The 22,818-nt window shown below is 40.0% G+C and overlaps 1 protein-coding gene across 8 annotated transcripts in view; it reads left to right on the top strand.

The window, feature by feature from the left end:
* The window catches only part of SYTL2 (synaptotagmin like 2), a 111,429-nt gene that overhangs the window by 68,437 nt on the left and 20,174 nt on the right, over window positions 1-22,818 (top strand). For 3 of the 8 annotated variants that reach the window (XM_029957000.1, XM_029956999.1, XM_029957001.1), the window contains exons 5-10: window positions 5,449-5,530; window positions 6,596-6,710; window positions 7,885-8,688; window positions 13,050-16,907; window positions 20,182-20,283; window positions 22,286-22,339. In XM_029957000.1, the coding sequence (XP_029812860.1) occupies window positions 5,449-5,530; window positions 6,596-6,710; window positions 7,885-8,688; window positions 13,050-16,907; window positions 20,182-20,283; window positions 22,286-22,339 (5,015 nt within the window). Of the gene's footprint in view, window positions 1-5,448; window positions 5,531-6,595; window positions 6,711-7,884; window positions 8,689-13,049; window positions 16,908-20,181; window positions 20,284-22,083; window positions 22,340-22,818 lie in introns of those variants that run through there. The other 5 variants (XM_029957004.1, XM_029957002.1, XM_029957003.1 and 2 more) reach the window with 4 other exon arrangements.

Genomic DNA, 22,818 nt, shown 5'->3' with positions numbered 1-22,818 from the left:
GGTCCTTCCTGGGAAGAATTCAAACACTATGTGTGCCTGGCATGAACTCACGCGCCATCTGGTACCTGCATTCTTCCAGAACTCCTCTTTGTTTGCACCTGTCACAGAGGAAGTAGGAGAGGTTGGATGAACCAAGAAGTGGAGAGTGAGGTTTTCTTGAAAGTAACAAAGGGAAAACTCCAGATGTCCACAGTTCTAGTGCTGGTTGCTGAATTTTAACTGGGCAGTGTTGGCACAAACCGTGGTAAGAGACCAGTGTTTTGGTTTTTTAAAAAAATCTGCATTTCTAGTCATCACAGATTGGTACCTTATATAAAAATATAACAAAAATGAAATACAGAAAATAAAGGCATGCAAAGTATAAAGCCCTGATCCAATTCTGGGATGTCTTAGCAAATTGCTCTATATGATTCTAAATGTATACACTCGATTTCTGTACTTACCTCATTGTGAACCAGTGACAAACAGTTCTCAGACTGGCACTGGTCCATGATCCACAGTTTGATAGCACATCATGTCTTCCCTGCCCCCAAATAATTGGAGGAACATATACCCTATTCTGAAATAGTATTATTGTTTCTACTAATGTTCTTTTTCCTGGAAGGCTTTTGTTTGCCTCTCTCTCTCTCAATCTCTTAGTCTCTTCCTCTTCCTCTCCCTATCTCAAACTCCCAGGAGAATTAGCCACTTACCTCAACTCCCCCCTGCCAGTAAGAAGCTCAATGTGAAGCACCTAGCTTGTGCCCAAAAACAAGGTAGAGATGCCAGTCCAGGGACAATACATTTGATCTTTTGTTCTTGGATATATTGCATATTCAGTGATTTGACCATTTCATTTCTTAGAGGCCTGCCCCCCAGAATCACTTATACTGAGCTCTTCAAAACAATCTTTCTTAATCGTATAGGATCTTGGATTTGTCCAAATCACCTGTGGTAGAAATAGTCTCACTGCAACATAGGAATGGCTTGCACTTGGCTGAGAATATTCATGTTAGAGAAATCTGTAGCGTGAAGGATGGTGGCATCAGATAAGTAATGTTTTACTTAAAAAAATACTGACTTGAAAGGCTTCGTGTAGCATATTTTCTAATTTACGCCCTTCACTTTATCCCTGAGCCATCTCCTCATTTATTTACCCATGTGTTCGAGCTTCACTGAGTGTAATGTAACATGTGCCGGCACAGTGCTGGGGACTGGGGACGTGACCCAGCATTAGCTTCCAAGAAACTTACCATCCAAAGGGAGAGAGAGGTCAACAACAGCAACAACATGTGAAAAAAATCACTTGCAGAATTTGCTTCTGATTGAACACTGTTAATATTTAAGCTGTAAAAGAAATGTAGTTTAAGATGTCTGCTGTTATTTTTAACTTTTTTAGAGAGAAAGGCCAGTTAAGGTTCAGAAGCTCTTAAAAGTCACTTTATGTGCTTAGGAGACCTTTATGGCTGGACAGAGAAGCAGGTGGAGTGTCCAGCTGGCCATGTGGTATGATTTAAAGCTGCACCTCTTTCCTCAGTGTCCCTGCAACAGAACATTACCTTATTGTCCTTTGTAGCTAAGTCTTCCAAGACTTGTATTAAAATGCAGATACTTTTAACCCTAATGCCAGTATCATAATCTAATACTTTAATAATTCTTTTAACAAAGTAAACACATTTTGTTTAAGTGTTCCTTCTGGTATTGCAGGTAGTTTTTGAAGGGTGCCTCAGGGAAGAATTACAAGCACAGGGTGTGTGGAATTTGCCTTGCTACAGTTTAAAAAACTCATCTTGTGGAATGTATTGAGTATCTTTTTATGCAGGACACAGTCTACTGGCTCAGAGAGGGATTCCAAGAAACAAAGACACAGTATCTGGCTATAAAGAGTCTATATTCTCTTAGGAAAAATAATGCATCCGTGTGTGAATATCTCATCATGTGATAACAAATAGTGCCAGGCAGAGAGCAAATTCCGAATCCAAAGTACCAGTGAAATGTGCTTTAGATTTGAGACAAGGAGGCCTGCTTCCAGCTGGGCTGATACAGGAGCAGCATCACCAGGCGGTGAGATTTGGACTGGGCTTTCTGATGACAGCAAAGATTTGGGCAGAGAGCAGAGAAACACTGAGAGCAGGGCCGGGGCATTGACCAAGCGGAGACCACAGTCAAGTGAGTTTTGGGGATAATAAGTAGATAAAACACTGGTTTATCAAGAAAGGCAACAGAAGGGAAGAGTGGGAAAGTATATTGGGTAGATGTTGGAACCTCTCCAGTTCCTTCCTGACAAGTTCAGACTTCATTCCAACAGGCCTTGGAGAGCCAGGGAAAGATAACCAGTGGAAGAGTGACATGATCAAAGTTGTGCTTTAGGTCATCCCAGCTTAGTGGTGGAATGCTGAAGAGATTAGTGGAACTTTAGAATCAGGAGGTCAGATGTGAGGCTAATAAAGTTGACAGAAGTAAAGGAGGTGAAAGTACAGGTAGAAAGGAAGTGACAGATGTGACAGTCACTGGGAAGGAAGGATCACCTGGACTTCAGTCCTCTTGCTATTAACCACAACTTTATTAATGTGAGAAATCAGAGGCAGTGTAGCCCAGCCATTACTGTGATTGTCTGTGGGGTCAGGGTCAGACACATCTGGCTCAAATCCCCAGCTCTTCATTAATTAATTTTGTGATATCAAAGTTATTTAACCTTCCCAAGCCTTGGTTTTCTCATGAGTAAGATGAGGAGAAGCATACATACCTCATAGGGATGTTGTAAAAATCAACTGAGGATAAGATGATTGCCAAATAAAAGGCAGGAATGCAAAACATTGCTGTATTCTTCGAGAGAAGTAAAGCCAGAGCATAATCTAAGAAGTAGCTGTATTTGTACAGACTTTGAGGCACAAGACTGTTGTTTTCATTTTTTCTAAGTAAGCAAACCCAGTCCCTAACCACGTGTCACACCCCATGCCATTTTCCCCTCTCCCAACCACACAGTGGCCCCGTGATACCGTATCTCTGTACTTCAGTGTCTGATCATATGCTCTGAATGTGTCATTTCTTCCTCTTTTGTTTTTGAACTAATAGAAACAAAGGCAGTTACTTTATTTTATTTTTTAAAGTAGTTTATTGTCAAATTAGTTTCCATACAACACCCAGTGCTCTTCCCTACAAGTGCCCTCCTCCATCACCACCACCTCTTTTCCCCCCTCGCCCCTTCAACCCTCAGTTCATTTTCAGTATTCAATAGTCTCTCAGGTTTTGCGTCCCTCTCTCTCCCCAATTCTCTTTCCCTTTTCCCCTCCCCCTGGTCCTCTATTAGGTTTCTCCCGTTCTGTTAGACCTATGAGTGCAAACATATGGTATCTGTCCTTCTTTGCAAAGACATTTATTTTAAACTTAAATAATGTGCCTCATTGTTGTGTGACAAGTAACATGGACTTTTTAAAGAAAAAAATCACAGTTATCTATCTGCTGTCCAGCACTGGCTCGGTGGCCTTCATTTTTTGTTTTTCACCAGTTGTGTATCAAGTGCTGTACAAGGCATTGCAGGGGGGTATAAAGATGGTCAAAGAAGTATTTCATAGTGGACATGACATACATTGGTTGATAGACTTTAGTAAGAGAGAGACTAGTTTCATGTCTGGTGTTATGGTGTGAAATACGGGTACTCAGAGCGAGGGCCTATGAGGCACAGGAACCGGGTTTCCAGGGAGCGGAAAGGGGAGAGTGTTGAGGCTCTGCTTACCCTTCAGTCTTGGTGAGTGGCAGGGGAAGGGAGGAAGATGGCAGGAGAAGATGGGCGACCCATGGAGCTGGCAGCACTTGGTTGAGGTCTTCTGATTATATGACTCCTTTGTTTATAAGGAGATGATACAAAACATTCTAAGAAACTGAGCCTAGCTTCTGCTGTAAGGTTCCTTGTGTCACTCTTGGGTGTCTTATAAAATGACAGTCAAGAGAAATTGCTTTCTAGTCCTGAGCTATTGGCTATTTTTTATTATATGGATGCTATAAATTCTCTCAGTGACCAGGTACTTTTTTCACATTGGCTGCTAGATACCTTGATTGAAATTTGTGCCCACTGTTTTAGGAATAATAGCCTCCTGCAATGTGTTTTCTATTAGCCTTAATTCTGGCTCCATTATAAATTCCCATTCTTGTTCCCTGCCCTTCCCCTCTTCATCTTTTTCCTGTCTTTGTCACATCCATGTAATCAAGATACATTTTATATGCATCTGCCTCAACTGCTGCAATTCCTTTCTGGAACAATGAAGAGGGTAATGGAAGGAAGAATAGCTTCCTTAAAAGTTCATCCTCTTCCTGGGACTAAGCCTGTGCAAAAATAACAATTGAAGTGCAGAGGGAAAGAAAGGAAATGAAGCTGTGGGAACAAGTAGCCCCTGTTTTGAGTCACCATATTCTTGGGCAGAGCTCTGTGGCTTTGGGGCAAATTGCTCTCCTTCCCCAACCTCCAGTTCCTTTGCTTCGCAGTAGAAAACCGTTGCCTTCCTTGGTATTTTCCAAGTTCTTGACTCTGTGATGTCACTAAGAGTCCACCTGGGCACAGTGGTTTCAGCCAGTGGTGACTTCACCTTTTATGCCTGAGGCAAGGCCACTGGAGCAGGAAGTCTGAACAGGTGGTTTTCTTTCCATCTGGGGCCACTCTGACTCTTTTTTTCCTTTCTTCCTTAATAGCCATGGGAGTGGCTGCTCAGGAGTGAGCCCTGCTAAACTCCCTTTTCTCCGTTTACTTTCACTGTGCTCCCACCTGTGGCTGTCCTGTTCCTTGGGGAGAGAATCTTCTTCACTCTTCTGAGCTAGCCCAAGGCTTCTATCTGCCCACCGTCTTCTGGCTGCTCTGCTTGGCCTTACCTCTCTTGTATTTGAATAAGAACTCACTGGCCAGCCTGGAGAGTTAGGTTGAGAGCCCTCAGCAAGTGGTCTGAACCCACTGGCCTCCCTGCACAGCATCTCTTAGATCAAGAGATGCTGTCAAGTCACTGGTCTCACCTGATTATTTTCTTCAGTTATTTCCTGCCTGAGTCACAGTGACCACTGCCATTCTGTGAAATCAAGCCCTGAAACTCTTTGGGGCTTTATTTTCAGCAGTGAAAACACCCCCGCTTTGAAATCAGTTGCTCCCTGTCATCTGCATCTGGCATTAACTTCTGACTTGGAAATGGGTTCATTTCTACAAACTTACATTGTGAACCTCCTGTGTTGGTACCATGATAAAAATCTCAAGGCTTCTGCTGAATGGTTTTGCTGGCCTCACGCCCCATCTTTTGTGTCTGCTGTGCCTCTGCCTTCACTTTGCTGCCTAATGATCTCTAGGCCCCAACTCCCTCTCCCTTCCCGGCAGTTGGTTTTACAAACTTCCTCTCCTCTCCTGCCTTAATAGCTTTCAGCTTCAGAGGCATGATTTATGCTTCCTCAAAGGGTGAAGGTTTATTCTCTGAATTATTGTTTCTTTTGCAGTTCTAGCGTGGTAGTTCCAGCTTCCACCATGGTTGATAAGTCCCAGGAAAACACAAGGAAGTCAGCTGTGTCTCCGGCTAAGGTAGATTGAGCTCAGGCTCCAAAATTCTCATTTTTGTCAAGAATGCCATTTTTCTCATTTTATCAAAGTATCATGATAAAAGAGGATTTTATAGTCCTTTTCTGTTCCAAATGTAGAGAATCTTCACTATTTAATGTAAGAAGTCACTCTTGTGGTAAAAAAAAATTGGTGAACACCACATTTCTGCATTGCTGAAGATCCCAGTTTTTGTCCTAGAGAATAAAAAGTCTCAAGCTATTGGGGATTGCTGCTTTTAAGCATACAAAAAGTAGCTTATTAGTTCTCTATCAGTCCATATTCCTATTCATACCTTCCTGAATCTGTTAGAGGGCTGCTTATGGGAGGGGATTGCCAGTTTATGAAACTTGAGACAGTAAACACTGATATTCAGTCTTATATTAATAAAAAATTCTATTTATTGATCCCCTTTCTGTCATTGGAATTGATGATAATAATAGTAATTATGAAGCACTTCAAGTACCTTGACAAATGTCTTCTAAATCTTATAGGAAAGGCCAATTACATTATATGTAGTTCAGCTTTAATCAAGCACAGTGAGAGTCTTTTATGTAGAAAGAGCACTGGGGGCATCTTCCCTGATCAGTCTCAGCTTTACCCTTACATAGACCAGGCCTAAGTCTTCTCACCTCTGTGAAATGTGAGGTTTAGAGTTGAATGCCTAGTTCTGGTCTAACTTTGTAGGACTCTGAGATTGAGTATATTTTATACAGTTTAATTATTTTCTGGCATATATGGTAATTCTCTGTCAGTGACATTAACCAAGATGGTAATTTTTCAAACATCCCAGACAGAGTTTACCGGATGAAACTATCAAATATTGGGGATAATAAGCAATTGCTAACACTGAGTTTCTGCTATGATGCTTAAAATAATGAACCGAGGGCAGGACGGGGAGGGGGGAAGAGGGGTGAGGGTCATGGAGGAGGGCACTTGTGGGGAAGAGCACTGGGTGTTATATAGAAACCAATTTGACAATAAACTATTAATAAAAAAATAAATTAAATACATTTAAAAATGAGTTTAATAAACAATATTTTTCCTCAGCAAAGGAAGAACCCATTTAATAGCTCCAAGTTGCCAGAAGATCACTTATCTCAACAAGCCAAAAGTGAGCCGTCAAAAAATGGAAAGGCTGGTTTCTTTCAGACTTCAAAAGAAGGTAAATGTTATTTTTATGGACTAGATATTTTTATCTTTGTTATTTGTGGACCAAGGGAAATTCTCCGAGTTCCTTTAATGAAAATAACATTCAAGAGAAAGTGAAAAATCCTGATGGTTTTCTTATTCTACTATGCCCACTGGTTTCCTGCCTGAGGGAAGGAAGCAGAAATTTTAGAAACTGGAAGTTCACGCATTCCAGTCTTAGAGCTCACACTTGTTCTTTGACCTCCAGGCCTTGGGTTCCCCTTCAGTGAACTGGGGAATTTTTTGACCAGAGGCATTCAGTCATTCATTTAACAGCACATATTGGATGCCTACCACATGAGGACCTAGTTCTCCACGTAAAATTAAAAGAGTTTTTGCCTCAAGGAAAAAAGGTCACTTGACAATGTTATGATCCTCTAACTGTAATGATCAGCCTAGTCTCTCAGGAGGCATTTGATCAGTTTTGTGGCTTAATTGATTAAAGTCTGCCTTTTACAGAATTTTATCATTCTTCCATATCATTAAGAAGAAATACTAGACAATTCAGTCTCTTCAAAAGCAATTATAAGAACAGTCCACAGGCATTAAAAATTGGACAAGGGGTAGAAAATTAACATTAGACAGTGGAGTTGGAGTTTTAGTTATCCTGTTTTAATATTAGCATATTTCCCCCTCTCTATTGGATACACATTATATTACGTAAAATATTTTACAGGAAAAAATACACTGGGACATCTTACCCATTTTTTAAAAAGTTTTTGGAAAAAGTGAGTTTCGTTTTAGAGATTTTCTTTTTTTAAAAATTGAGATTTTCTTTTTAAAAAATTGATATTTTTCTTCTTAAAACATTGAGTCCCTTTTTTCTGGTTTCCATACATGAATTTTTTAAGTGACTTCTGTTTTTCCTTAGCCTCCATAAGGAATTAAAAAATTTTTTTCTAAAAACTTTTTTACTGAGCATAAAAATACCACAAAGTATGGATGTAAAGCACAGTAATCTTAAATGTACAGTTCAGTGAGGCTCATGAATGAATTTTTTAATGCTTTTTAATTAGGTCTGCACTTATGTGAATACTTTATCTTTAATATTTTACTCCTTTTGCTAAATGTAGATTAAATTTATGATAGGTGTTTTAAATTAGGGTTATTTTCCTTTTGGTATATCACCTAACATTTTTAATTTTCAGGTGAATTGTCAGAGTCAAAAGAAGAATTGTCTTTCCCGGATATTTCAAGCCAAAACTTAGAGAAACCAAAGCAGACATTTCCAGGCCCTGAGAATGGATCTCAGATCAAAGCTCCAATCCCCAAAGCCAGGAAAATGCTCCACAAATCACATGAGTTGAAGCAAGATGATAACCAGCCTTTTCCTAGACAAAGGACAGACTCTCTGGGCACAAGGGGGACTCCGAGAGGGATCCTGAAGCGCAACTCCAGTTCTAGCAGCACAGACTCTGAAACGGTTCGTTTTCATCAGAACTTTGAACCCAGAAGCAAAATTGTGTCACCTGGCCTAACCATCCATGAGAGAATTTCTGAGAGGGAGCATTCCTTGGAAGATGACAACTCTTCAAACTCACTGGAGCCACCAAAGCATGTGAGATTCTCTGCAGTGAAGGATGAACTCCCACAGAGCCCTGGGCTGAGCCATGGCCCGGAAGTAGGAGAATTTAGTGTTTTAGAATCTGACAGATTGAGGAATGGAACGGAAGATAAAGCGGACATAGATGAGTTTTGTGATGATCCTAAGCCTCCCCACTACAGAAAGCCTTTGCCTTTGTATCAGTCAGCCTCAAGCCCAAGTGCATCAAAAAATGAAATACATCAGCCAGTGACTTCTGGTTCTTGTCCAATTAATGGGCACCACTCTCCCTCACAAGTTTTACCTGCAAGTTTTACCTCCATTGAGAATTCACCCAACATCAATGAACACAAAGCCAAACCATCAGAATTGTCAAAGCTTGAATCAGAATTGTCCAAAAGCCCTGCTGGTAAGAGTTGGTACTACCAGGCTATAAAAACCAACCCAGTGGGCTTGGAATGGCCAAGGCCAGGCCTGTAGAAGCCCCATTTTGCCTCTTAGACATTCCAGCTACAATTCAGGCAGGTGCCACCGGGGAATGATTATACCACCTCCTAATGGGTTTGGAGGCAGTATAATCATCACCAGTAACTGAAGGGATAACTCAAACTAAAACCAGGGGTGCCTGGGTGACTCAGTTGGTTAAGCATTTGACTTCACCTCAGTTGGTGATCTCACAGTGAGTTTAAGCCCCACATTGTGCTCTCTGCTGTCAGCCTGGAGCCCTCTTTGGATCCTCTGTCTCTCTCTATCTCTGCCCCTCCCCTGCTTGTACTCTCGCTCTCTAAACAAACATAAAAAAAAAAAAAAAAGCATATGGCAGCACAGTTTCTGGCCCATTATACTTTTCCCTAAAAATTTTTAGCCATGAATTATTTAACAAATTATGTTTTGAGTTAAATCAAGGTGTGTATATAGAGTAAGAATTATATACATGCTAATACCTTTGTACAGGATGTGTTATTCACCTAATGCATATTTATCAATTACCATTTAATCAAAATTTGATTTATTTTTGAGAGAGAGAGAGAGAGCAGGGTAGGAGCAGAGAGAGAGAGAGAACAAAGCTTAACCAGATTCCATACTTAGCACAGAGCCTGATGCCGGGCTCAGTCCCATGACCCTGGGACCTTGACCTGAGTTGAAATCACGAGTCAGATGCTTAACTGACTGAGCCACCCAGGTGCCTGACTTTTTTTTTTTTTTCTTTAATCTCAGAAGAACCTTCACTTTGTTAGCTCTAAAGGATGGGAAATTATAGTTCTAGTACTTACTGTGAAAAAGCCTTAGACCTTCACTTGCCTGGGGCCTCCAGCCATGTGTTCTTAGATGTTAAAAGAACCTAAGGAACTTTTCTTCTTCAGCTGCTGTGAGTGGAGAGGCAAAGGGAATACTGCTTTTCCTGCTGTCTATATAACTAGCCATCTCTTGTAGATCTTACACTTCTAAGGAGATGAGACACTGGTTTCCCATACCCTTGTGATTACTTCATAATTCTTATGTTCTAAAAAACAGGAACAATGGAACAAATCATGCTGTGTACTTTCTCCCATCTTCAGTAAGTCTTCATCAAGCCCTGTGATCATGTCTTTGTAGTCCAGAAAATTGACAATAGCAGTAGCCACGTGTCTGGTGCACTTTTTTCCTTATTAGTCAGCATTAAGTTAAGCCTGAGTCACTTTTGCTTAGCCCTATAGTTTTATACTTGTTCAGATCAATCCACTTCTTTTTTTTCATAGTTGAGATCAATCCACTTCTTAAAGAGCAAAGCACTTTCAATCCCCCTGCACTCCAGACATTTTAATCATTAGAACACAAGAGTATTTTTTTAATTTAAAAATTAGCAGGTGCTTCTTCAATAAAAACACCCTATGTTAAAGAAAATTACTAAAGTTTCAAAAATGTTGGCAAATAATTGGATGGTATTTACTTATTTACTTAAAAGATGAAAAAAATCTTTAATATTATTTTTCTTTATTATAATCCACAGAAAAAAATTGGTAAACTTTTTCTGTTTTTCATCCTGCACCTGCTTTCCCACAAACTATAATTATGCATTAACTACTTATGCTTTCTGATCTTTAAATCCCAACTGACCATGAAATTTGGAAGGAAGGCATCATCAGTTAAACCTGTATTGACTTACAGGCCTCCTGACCTTATAGCTTATATGCAAAATTCTACTTACTTATTAATGCCCTGCTTACCACAAAAATATATACAATAATGAAGCACAAAAAGAAAACAAGCTCCCACAAATGGTAAACGCACAGTATATGAATTATAAAGGTTTACCTTTAGCTCTGAGCTTTAGAATAGTCAATATCACCTTCTTTACTACACTGGAAAATACAAAAGAACTCCTCAGAGGAAATTAAACATTACCTGGCATCAAATCTTTAAAATAACTGTTCTTTTTTTAAAAGTAATAAACTTTTGGGGCAACTGGGTGGCTCTGTTGGTTAAGCATCCGACTTTGGCTCAGGTTATGATCTCACAGTTCATGGGTTTGAGCCCTGTGTTGGGCTCTGCACTGACGTCTCAGAGCCTGCAGCCTACTTCAGATTCTGTGTCTCCATCTCTGCTCCTCCACTCCTTGTGCTCTGTCTGTCTCTTTCTCTCTCTCTCTCTCTCTCTCTCTCTCAAAAATATATAAGCATTAAAATAATTTTTAACAAAAAACAAAAGTAATATACTTTTGTGGTAAAACATTTGAAAAGAAGAAGCGCACACAGAATGAAGCAAATATTATCTGTGATCTCATCACCCAGCATTAACCACAAGTATTGCTAACATTTAATTGTAGAGCCTTTCAGTAATTTTTGAGCATAAATATAATTTTAAATTATGTTTATACTGCCAGACCTCTTTTCTTTCTTTACTAATAGTATATTACAAGCATTTTTTCATCATTAAACGTCTTCAGTTAAACTAATACAGAATTCTTAAAGATTTCTCAGAAGAACTTCACATTATTATTTCTCAGAAGAACTTGACATATATTCAGTAGTGATGGGTAGTTATGGAAACCAATATCGACTCCTTGACAATTATTGTGTAACACTTTGTTGTTTTCACACTTAGCCAGAGTTGATGATTAAAATTAAAGATAGAACTTCATTAATTGAAATGTCCTCCAGGGCATTTGAATTGTAGCTGATTTCTTAAAAATTCTGCTGATGTAATTTTCAGGAACATGTATTGCATAGCTTAGCATTTGTAAAGAAGAGGGAGAAATGCTGAAACACTGGAGTCTTTTTAAAAAATGTTTATTTATTTATTATTATTTTTTGAGAGAGAGAGAGAGTGAGCCAGCATGCACGTCCACGAGTGGGGGAGGGGCAGGGAGCATGGGAGAGAGAGAATCCCAAGCAGGCTCTGTGCTATCAGAGCAGAAACAGAGGCATAATTCCATACCTTGATCCCACAAACCATGAAATCATGATCTGAGCTAAGACCAAGAGTCAGACACTTAGCCAACTGAGCTACCCAGGTGCTCCTGAAACACCCAAGTCTTAACTAAAGGGGAGGAATGCCTGAGCTCCCTTATCTAAGTGTACCATGTGCCCAATGATTAAGGCTCAGGATCCTCTCTGCTTTATTGATAGCCTAGAATATCCTTCTCAAGCCCCCTAGCCATTGTCAGCTAACATCAGGGAACAGGTGGAGATCACGTTCTTCATTAATCTTCAGTTTAATTTATTTGGCTCATAGAAATTACTTCTAAACTCACAAACTGTATAAAGGAAATAGGAGATAACAGAGGAAACTCTTGAGATCATGGTCCAGAACAATCACTGGGATAGTTGTTAGTAAAGATTCCCAGGCTTCTCTTCAGAGATTCTGCTTTAATGTATCAAGAGGAAGGTCCAGGAATGCAACAATATTGCAATATTGTTGTACTATTCTGATATTCTGAAGGAAGCTCCAGAAAGTTGTTTTCCCAACTCTTGAAATCTTCTGTTCCTCGAACTTAGGTATAAGCCCCCTCTAATGTTTATGAGTATACAAGTGGATGGGTGGAGTCATAAAATCAACATGTTGTATCTTTTTAGAGTGTCAGTTTTATACATAGACCTGAGAATAGAAGAAAATTAATATTTAAAATGTAACTTAGGGGCACCTAGGTGGCTCAGTTGGTTAAGTGTCCAACTTTGACTCAGGTCATGATCTCACAGTTAATGGGTTCAAGCCCTGCATCGGGCTCTGTGCTGACAGCTTGGAGCCTAAAGGCTGCTTCGAGTTCTGTATCTCCCTCTGTCTCTGCCCTTCCCCTGTTCACGCTCTGTCTCTGGCTCTGTCTCACTCAAAAATAAATAAACATTGAAAAAAATTTTAATGTAACATAGATCAGAATACTAAAGACACATGAATTTTTATTTTATTTTAATTTAGCTCTACTTCCCACATGGGCCTTGAACTAATGACCCTCTGAGATCAAGAGTCACATGCTCTACTGACCAGGCCAGCCAGGTGCCCCCGTATGAATTTTCAACATAAATCAGAGACTTCTCAGAGGAATTTCTCAATTGGGTCTATATCCCATATTTCAGAGGTCTACAGCTATCTTCCTTTACTGTCATAGAGCAACTCTGATAGAATATCTTAATTAGGATAGTATATTACAGTCCCTGAAAAGTACAGATATAAATGCTAGTGGTATGGAAAGTATAAATACACAGTGCCTCTTTAAAAGATAATGTGAGTGATTGAATAATAATTCTTTAAGCATTCTCTTTGCTTATTTAGAAAAGCATTTCTGTGTTGCAGATGGACTGTCTTGTGTTGAGCCTGAGCCATCTCAGGTACCAGGTCACAGTTCTAGAGACCATCAGCAAGGTAAGCCCCCTCTTCTCAAGGCCCTAAAAGCTAGGACCTCCTCACACTCTGATCCATTTGCCACTGAGATAAGGAAGACAACTGATGATTCCATATCTAAAGTCCTAGACTGGTTTAATCGAAGTTCTCATTCAGAAGATATTAAGTCATCGCTCCAACATCCCCAAGGAATAGAGCCCAAAGAAGAAACAGACTCAGAATCACAGATTGCTGCTACTTTGGTGACAGATGACACCAGTGTAAAACAAAATGGCTCAAAGTCTCTATTATCTGCCAAAGTTAAACTGACGCCTGTGGAATCTGATTTGACATTCCAGGGAAAAGGAAATATACTACCTTCTGGAAATTGCCAAAATAACAATGTGAATATCAAACCTAAGTCTATTAATTTGCTCCAACAAGGCAAGGAAGGTCTAGGCATATTGCAGTCATGTGAAACCTATGACCCAAATCGAGGGTGTAAGACTATGGACTATAGCCAAGGTTCAAAAAACAGAGGAGAAGGAAATCGGGTACTTCCCCCAACCAGTAACTATTCCTACAGTGCTCTCACAGGACCTGATGCAGAAGACCAAGTTCTATGCAACATTAAGGATGTTGGTACCTTAGGTGAAGAAGAACCTAAGCTTCATGTTTATGAAAAAAATAAAGGAAACTCAGAAGTAAAATTTGACTCTTCAACACTTGTCAAAGAATCAAGTTTGAAGGACAACCTGAAGACAGAGAAAAAGAGCAAAGAAGAAAATACATACATCCCGAAAACCTCCTTAGAGCCAGAGGTTACTGAGTCAGTATGTGGGATTACCAAAGACAAATCTTGGAAGAAGTCTGAGGTCCAATTACAGGAAGCTGGTGAGGTTCCCAAGAACCAAGTGCAAAGAGAAAAATACAAAAGAGTAAGCGATAGAATATCTTTCTGGGAAGGTGAGAAAACTGCTAAGTTAACTCATAAAGAACCCATATCATCATGCAGTCAACGGCGACCTTTTGCTAAAGCATATCAGCCTGTGAAGTCCATGGACAATTTATCTACAGACCAGACTGAATATAATCAAGTTACTAACAAACAAGTGGTCCTAGAGGACAATGGCCACATAGCCCATCTCTCCAGCTTTTATTCCTCGAATAAACCTAAAGAGACCAAGCATCAGATACCAGGTCCAGCCAAAAACTATCCTTTAGTTGACCAATCAGGTGAAGTGTCCCCATTTCAGAATAAGATAAATGAGCCTATAAAAATGTTGCCGGAGGTAGAGAGTTCGCATTATAAAAGGGATCTTACTTTATTGTCATGGCAACATCCTTCAGATGTTGAGAGTGGAATATATACCCCTTTGGAGAGAGACAGATCTCTAACTGGTGAATCAGGTCCCAACTTTAAAGTTATGTCCCTGAAAGAAAGAATGGATGAACCCAATACAGAACAGGTCTATAATCACTCTCAATTTGAAAATTTGAGAAAGTTTTGGGACTTAGGAGCCAATACAAATAGTCATGACAATGTTGAGAAGATTACTACCATAGTAAGCCAAAAACATTTGGTGCCTTTTAATACCCAGAAACACAAAGAATTCAATGACATTAAATCATCAGGAAAAAATATCCATGAAATAGGGACACTTCCAGGTAAAAAAAAATTCCCAGCAAAAGAGGAAATTGAGAAATTAAATTCAAAGTGCACACTCCAGGTGTTACCAGATGAAACCACATTTCCATTGAGACCATCCAGAAAGCCTGCTCATCGGTTGCCAGGAAATGAGTCATCAAAGGAAAATGTGAACAAAAATACGGAATCTTTTATTACACCAGTGTTCAAGGAAGAAAACGATTACTCAGATCAAGAGATTCAAGAATCAATAGTTAAAACAAGTGTTTTGTCTAACGACTACAAAGACACTTTTAATGACAACTTACAGAAGCTACTTTCAGAAGCTTCATCACCAGCCATGCAGACTTCTGGTGGAAAAGTTCATGGAAAACAAGTGCCTGAAGGAGATATTTCTAGAAATAAAACATGGCCTCACAATACAGATTTTGCTGATACTGAGGAAGAAGACAGAGGACATAAGGAGATCATTAATGAGCATGTAGAGAAAACAGTAGCTCCTCCAAAAGTCAAACCAAGTACTTTGACTGCTAGTCTAGACAAACTCCTGAAGGAAGCGACTGGAACTTCACATTCTCCCTTACCAAACATGTTAGAACCTGTTACCACTAGGATCAACTCTGAGCCGAAAAAGATTAGAGTTTATGAAAAAGGGATAGAGTGGAGTCACAACACATCAGCCTATCATAAAGAGATAATGGCTCCTTTTCCAAAAGGCGAAGAAACTTTGGGAAATGCAGCTCTCCCCCAGAAAACTGAAAGTGGTGAGTGCCAGCTAAACATGGAGGCCTCGTGTCAGATGGCTGCAGAAGGTTCTCACCCATCCCATCTTTACAGAAAGGATTCCTTTGGAGATGTGGCCAACTCTCCCCAAAAGATGCCTTCTTCCAGGGATGCTCATCTTGCTTCCCAAAGGGAAATTTCAGAGACTGTAGAAAAAGTCATTCTACCACCTAACCCTGCCTTGAAGGATGTAAATGCTGTATTACAAAAGCTACTTAGAGAAGCTTGTTTGAATTATCCAGTTGGGAGGGAAGTAGTGCCTGGAGAAGTAAAAGCAGAATTTTCTGAAGGAGTACAGGCAGCAGGTAGCCCCCAGAATTCTACACCATGGGCTACAATGGACATTTTAATTCCAGACAGAAAGGATTTTTATCCCTTCAACGTAGTTCCTGATAAAACTCATAAAGTTGGATCTTATTTAGCTGCCCCTGCTTCTCCATCAGAACAAACCCTTCACTCATCTGATTCCACTGTTACTCAGTATGGCAAAAAGTTTTCCCAGGAAGTGGCAGAAATTGTGAGGGAAACAGTTGTTCAACCTAAATCAGAGTTCATAGAATTCTATGGTGGCTTAGAAAAACTACAGAAGGAAGCAGTTGAAAGCCCCTCCTCAAAAAATGCAAGTGATACAGGCACTCTTTCTCCATCAAAGTTAACAGGTAGTACTGAGGTGCCCAGGCAAGCTGCTTCTGAATTCCATCCTGAGGAAATCAAAGAAACAGTAAAAAAGTCTGAGGCACCATCAATAACTGAGAGTGCTTTTGATATTGGTTTTGAGAAACTCTTTAGAGAAGCATCAGAAGCTCCTCCTTACCCACTCCAGGTGTCAGTGAAGGAAGAAACTCCCGAGAAGGAGCGTCCACAGTCAGAGCAGTCCAGTGTCATGAAGACAGTGCACCGTTTTTATGGGACAGCCTCAGAGACCTCTGAGAGGAAGCTTAAGAGTAATGTTCTTAAATCTCAAGTCAACCAGTGCGATGAAATGTTAGGAGGAGACCAAGCTGTAACTGACTTATCAGTAGATCTTTGTGGTTCTGAAAGTGGGGTTGAGATCCTTGAAACCCCACAGCCCGATGTGGAACATAAAATAGGGGTCACTGAAACTATAATACCCCCAGAGGACAGAGATAGTGAAAGTGAGGTTTCAGGGGTTCAAGAAGGGGCTTCTCAGGAATCTTGTTTTGAAGAGACTCCTAAAGCAATGAGTGTGTCCAGAAATAGGCAACCCATTCCTCTTGTGACAAATGAAGAAAACCCTACAAAAACAAATAAAGTTGAATTGATTCTGGCATCACCATGTAAGAGAGAAGAGAAAAAGGAAGCAAAAGAAGGTTTCTCTGACTCTGATTTTTCAGATGGAAATATTGGTTCCAATGCAGAAAGCTGGAGAAATACCTCTAGTGAGCAATCTTATTTTTTTAACCCATTGGTTATCAGTGAGTTGATTTGTGGAATGCTGATATAAAAGATGATACAGTTTTTACAATTGGGATTACTTTGACATTCCCAAATGGTACTAAAGTCTTCATATCATTTTAGCTCTACCTAGCCTTTCTTAATAAGAAGCTACATTACCTTTTCTGTTCTTTTTTAAAGTTTACTTATTTTGAGAAGGAGGGTACAGACAGAGAGAGAGAGAGAAGGAGAGGAAGAGAATCCCAAGCAGGCCCAGCACTATCAGTGCAGAGCCCATTGTGGGTCTCGAAATCACAAATCATGAGATCATGACCTGAGCCAGAGTTAGATGCTTAACTGACTGAGCCACCCAGACTCCTTTATATTTTTAATCAAATCAGTTACATAGACAGTTTTACCCACAGGCAGTGTTTCAGACTCTGACTTTATTCTCATTAATCAACAATAGAATTTTTAGGTTTTAAAAGTATTTTTTTAAAGAACTATTTAGTTTTAGAAAGTACTTCTAAAGCATTCTGCCTAGTTTTCCTCCTGGAAATAATTAGAATTTCATTCCTTGTTTAATTTTTTTTAGGTTTATTTATTTATTTTGAGACAGAGACAACCCAAGTGGGGGGTGAGTGGACAGAGAGAGAGAATCCTAAGCAGGCTCCGTACTGTCAGTTCAGAACCTGATGCAGGGCTTGAACGCATAGAGCCATGAGATCATGACCTGAGCTGAAACCAAGAGTCAGATGCTTAACCAACTGAGCCACCCAGGTCCCCCTGAATTTCATTCTTAATTGACAATCCACATAGAAGTCTCTAGTAAGATGTGTGGCAAGAAAGTGCCACAAATGGGCACACATTTCTCTTTTAGGATGCATATTTTACCACGTTAGTGGCTAAATACCAGGAACAAAGTGCAAGGTTGGAGCTTTGTTTCCCTCAGATACCTAGTGCTGTGGTGTTTTGTTGCCACTCTTTTCCTCTTGTGTTCAATTATCTGCAGAATCCTCCCCTTCTCTAGAGTATGACTTTGGTCAGATGACTTCACCTGATTTCCCTTGAGAGCATTGCCTGGCCTGCTGCATTTCTTTGGCTCCAGCCTTGGCCAAGTGGATGCAGCTCTTAATCAATTACCACATTCTTCTGAGTGGACTTGTTAGTGGTTTCATCCAGGCTGTAAGCCAGGGGGTTTGTCTCAGTTTGCTGTTGTGACCAACATGGGCATCTTAAAAGAGAAACCCAGAGGCAAATAGGAATGAGAAGTTACCTTATTATAGTGATGAAATGATAAAGGATGCTCTCTGGGTGGGACTTTTTAACCAAAGTTGCACAACAGCTAGTGTCAGTCACTCTCCTAGTAGTTTTAATAATGTGTCTTTTCCTGAATCCCCTCAGCATCGATGAGAATGAGTAAACCGTACTGGGTGGATGACTTGTGAGGTTTGGTTTCTTTTGCAAGTAACTGTAGTCTTCTCTGCTTGAAAACTGACCAAAGCATCCCCCTTTAATCCTAATTAATCAAGTTGAAGCCCCTTTAACAAAGGTTGCAGGCAAGCAAAAGAAAGTGAAATACCAGTCTCTGAAACAAGACATATGCAAGAATATGTCAGCATGTTAAACATGCTGAAGTAAACTTTTACTAAACTACCACATGAGTGACAAGGGTGAAGTGACCCTTGTAAAGTTGTACTTACTTTGGAGACTATTGCCTAATATATATAGCTTTGTTTATAGTGTATCAGCATAACCTATCAGAGAACAAAAAGTCTATCTAAAAATGAAATAATACTAAATAACTATCCACACAGAACCCAGAGAAGATATTTAAAATTCATAAGCCAACAGGAGGTATAAAATGGTACAGGTGTAGTTTTCTATCCCCTAACCTAGATTTTTATTTGGAAACAAACAGGTGGGGGGAGGGCGGAGGAGGGAGGAGCCTGGCTACAGCAGCGCCAGGATTGTGGAGAGCAGCCCAACATGTCTGACATTGTGCCTGAGCTCTCAATCAACCAATACCTCAGTATGCTCCTTAAAAAAAAATTCACGATCAAATACATTTGGAAATGCTGGGAAATTAGGCAGCTTATTAGCATATTAAAGTCTACAAGAAGATATGTAGTAAGAAACCTTTAAATTTGAACACAGAGCATCTCCTATCTAATTCATCTTAGAATCCATTTGTGTTATAATGCCTATTACCATTGGGGAGAACTGGGATGTATTTCAGGAAAGTATTGTATGAAGAAGTGGTTCCCAAATTCATTGAATCATTAATGAAATCATGCATTGATTTAGCAAATTTTTCTTAAGTAGGGTCCATACCCAACATAGGAATTGAACTCAGGACCCTGATATCAAGAGTCACATGATCTCCCACTGAAACAGTCAGGCACGCCTAGCAAACATTTTTGAAGTACTTATTGTCAGCCACTGTTCTAGGCACCATGAATACAACAGTGATAAATGACAGTATTCAGACCAGGGCTAATCCATAATGGAGTTTTCACAGTCAAAATGAAAAAGTTAAGAACCATCTAGAGATATTTTTTGGTACATTAGATGTATTTAAAGGACTATTCTTATTTTGAGGTTATGCCCTTTTTCTTTTTCTTTTTTTTTCTTTTGGTTCTTACATGCCTTAAAAAAAAAAAAAGCTATAGCATATGATAGAGCCACCTCCCCCACCTCGACTTTAAATTGATCCAATTAAATAAAAAGTTGACTACTTCCTGTCATGTCCCAACATTTTGTTGGAAATTTTACTACCTCATGAAACTCAAAAAGCCTACATTCGTTCATCTGGAGAATTCACCCATCTGTGTACCTGATTATACACAGATGTTAAACATCTGAATCCTGCCTTCTATGGTTTTCAGCTAATTGTTTTAATGCTCCTAAAACCACTTTGTGGTTGTCTTCAAAAGCTGGAAGTGAAGTGGAAAGATTCAAAGTCTGGCACAGAACAAATCATGTGCCTAAAATAGAGGTATAGACGACTAAGATCAGTTTCCTATTTATGTGGTAATCTTGTTTCTTTATGATGTATGCTTGCAAATATTTCTTGACCAGGGAAATGGTTTTTAAAGGACATACCGAGAGTGGAGAAATTTTCCTTTTTTTCTGAGAAGTGCTTCATAGAGTAAATAAAGGTATAGAGGCTTATAACACAATGCCTTCTTTCAACCTAAGATACCAATGGCCACTGGTTTTTAAGAGTTTGGGTGCTTTTTGTATTGTGCAGTGTTCATCGGTTTTGTCTTATAACAGGTTCAGAAGAAGAACCCAGTCCTGTCTTGAAAACTTTGGAAAAGAGTGCTACTAGGAAAATGCCTTCCAAAAGTCTAGAAGACATTTCATCAGATTCACCAAGTGAGAATAAAATTTGCCCCACTGTACATGCCCAGTCTAAGCTTAAAAATGCGTATGTGCTCTTCTGCGGCCTCACTGCATGCTATTGTGCAATGAAGCCCCTAAAGGGGGCATTAGCAGATGAGACTAACCTTTCCAAAGTGAGCCAAAGAAGCTCACTCACTCTAAAGTGGCTGGAACTTTTAAAATAGTGCATGAGGTTTGCTTACTACACAGTCGGTTTCCTTGAGTTGAAGAATCCAAGTTTGACTGTTTATTCAAGTACAGTGAGTTTTAAGATTGTGGTAGCAAGTAGTTCTAGTAGTAATAGGTAACATTTACTAAGCACCGCGTACTAAGACGTGGCTAAGCATTTCACATGCATTATCTCATTTAACTGGTATAAGCAACCCTATGAGAGATGAATTGTTATTCCCATTTTACAGATGAGGAAAAAAAAGCTCACAGAGGCAAAGTAATTTGCTTAGTGTCCTGCAGCAGAGCTGTGATTCAGAATTAACGGACTACTATGAAGAGCATTTATGAAGTGACATATTATATGTGACAGTGATAGATGTCTAATGAATTTTATATGATAAAAGATGAATGAGTCCCTAGCTTCAGGGACTTTCCTTTTTTATTCCTTCTTTTCACATATTTTTTTTTTTTGGATACTGGAACTATAAGCCCAAAGACTATCTGGCCTGCCACACTTTAGGGACACTGTCTCCTCCCTCTCCCCCCCCAACCCCCCACTCCTTTAATTGGTGAAGGACTTCTTGAGTACTAACATAAAGGATAATATCAGTAGGGACTTGTGAGCCTCACAAGTGGATGTAGAAATCATGACTTCTAGGGGGTTTGCTTTTAATTGTTTTTAAACTAAGAGGCACCCCTGGGAGTGCAGAGGGTCATGAGAAAATTTATTGAATGAAAGTTAACCACTGCCAAGCCCATATGATTAAAAGTTGACCATTCTCATGTTTAGAATATACTTTAGGCATCTGCAATTGGAACTAAAAAGTCTTAATTTAAAAAGGAAAAGGAAAAAGCCATTAAATAATTCCTTAAAATCAGAGATTCTCAGGACTCTGAAGACAGTATTCCCAATTTAGAATGCAGTTCTGTCCAGAGATCTTAGAATCTCAGGGTTAGAAGTGACCTTGAAGGTCACCCATTTTATAGTCCTCCCCACCACGCAAGAATTCTCAATAAAGCCTTCTCAACAGGTGGCCAACCCCCCACATCCGCCTGAATGCTCCCACAGAAAGGGAGTCCAATCTTTTGTTGGACCGCCCTAATTGTCCTTCCTGATGTTGGTGATGGATCCTCAAAACAAAACAAAATAAAACACAACTCAGCAACAATTGTCCGGTTTGACAAACCTCTTGCCTGTGAAGCATGGGGCTATTTCCATGGTGCAGCTTTAAAGTACTTAGGAATGTGTAGGGTTAAAAAAAAAAATCACCATCAGCTGACGGGTATTCCTGCACGCTCCCTTCCAAATACCGATACCCACTCTCACACTCGCCTGCCAAGATTCCACTTAGCAGCTGGTCCCCTGTTACATCTCTTCAGTTGACTTCCCAAGCAAGGCTCCCAGAGGCATACACAAATGATGATGCATGCACAGAAATATTTGTTAATGACCATGGGTTTGAGAAGGTGTTAGTCATGGCTAGCATCTTACCCTTTCCAGAAGAATAGAGAGGCTGTTGCAGCCCTGTGTTTTCTTCTGCTGCTGGCCGATTGCTTGCTCTTAGCTAACCCACTAACCCTTGGGAGTCCGTGTGCAGCAGTGTGCTGATGTAAGCTGCATCGGGCTGAAATGGGAGCTCCCGCTATGGCACTGGTTCAAGTAGCTAATCTAAAGAGAAAGTATTTTGGGGAAGACATCTTGGTTGCACCCCTCACTGCATCTTGACTAATTGCTTCAAACTCCGGGGGCTTCCAGGGACAGTCTCATTGTTCTCTCTCTCAAAGGGTCAGCCGTGTTAACCATTCGTTAATTTCTCCTGAACAGATCAAGCAAAAGTAGATAATCTGCCAGAAGAATTAGTACGTAGTGCTGAAGATGGTAAATATCTTTATGTATTTGCATGTCTGTCTGGGGCGGTTTGGGCAGTCACCGGGACGCAGCTGTTGGATAAATAGAAGAACGTCATTTGCCACTATGTGTTGAATGGCGCCTAAGTTATTATAAAACGATTCTGACTCGGTGCATTTAATACTAACTGTTTGTATTTTCAAGGCTTCTGCTGGTGATACTGTTGTGAGGATCTCATCAGAGACCCTTGGCAAGTGAGGGTTTCTATAAATAGGAAATTGTATTTCTATGGCTATGAGCTGATTTTTGCTACTCTGACTTGCAGAACTCCTTGTGAGGGCAGGAAGCATCGGGTGGGTTCCTGGGTTAAGTTATTCCTGTATTTGATCTGCACATCTCAGCATTTGGATCTCTCTGGGCATAGCTGGTAAAGCTTTAACTTCAAAGGAAAGAGTCCCAGAGCCAGAGTCGGGATCTGAGGTCATTTAAATAGCTAAATATAGACCCAA

The sequence above is a fragment of the Suricata suricatta genome, chromosome 11, assembly GCF_006229205.1.
Source record: "Suricata suricatta isolate VVHF042 chromosome 11, meerkat_22Aug2017_6uvM2_HiC, whole genome shotgun sequence".
In the NCBI taxonomy this organism is placed as follows: domain Eukaryota; kingdom Metazoa; phylum Chordata; class Mammalia; order Carnivora; family Herpestidae; genus Suricata; species Suricata suricatta.
This window is presented reverse-complemented; position numbering and strand designations above follow the sequence as displayed.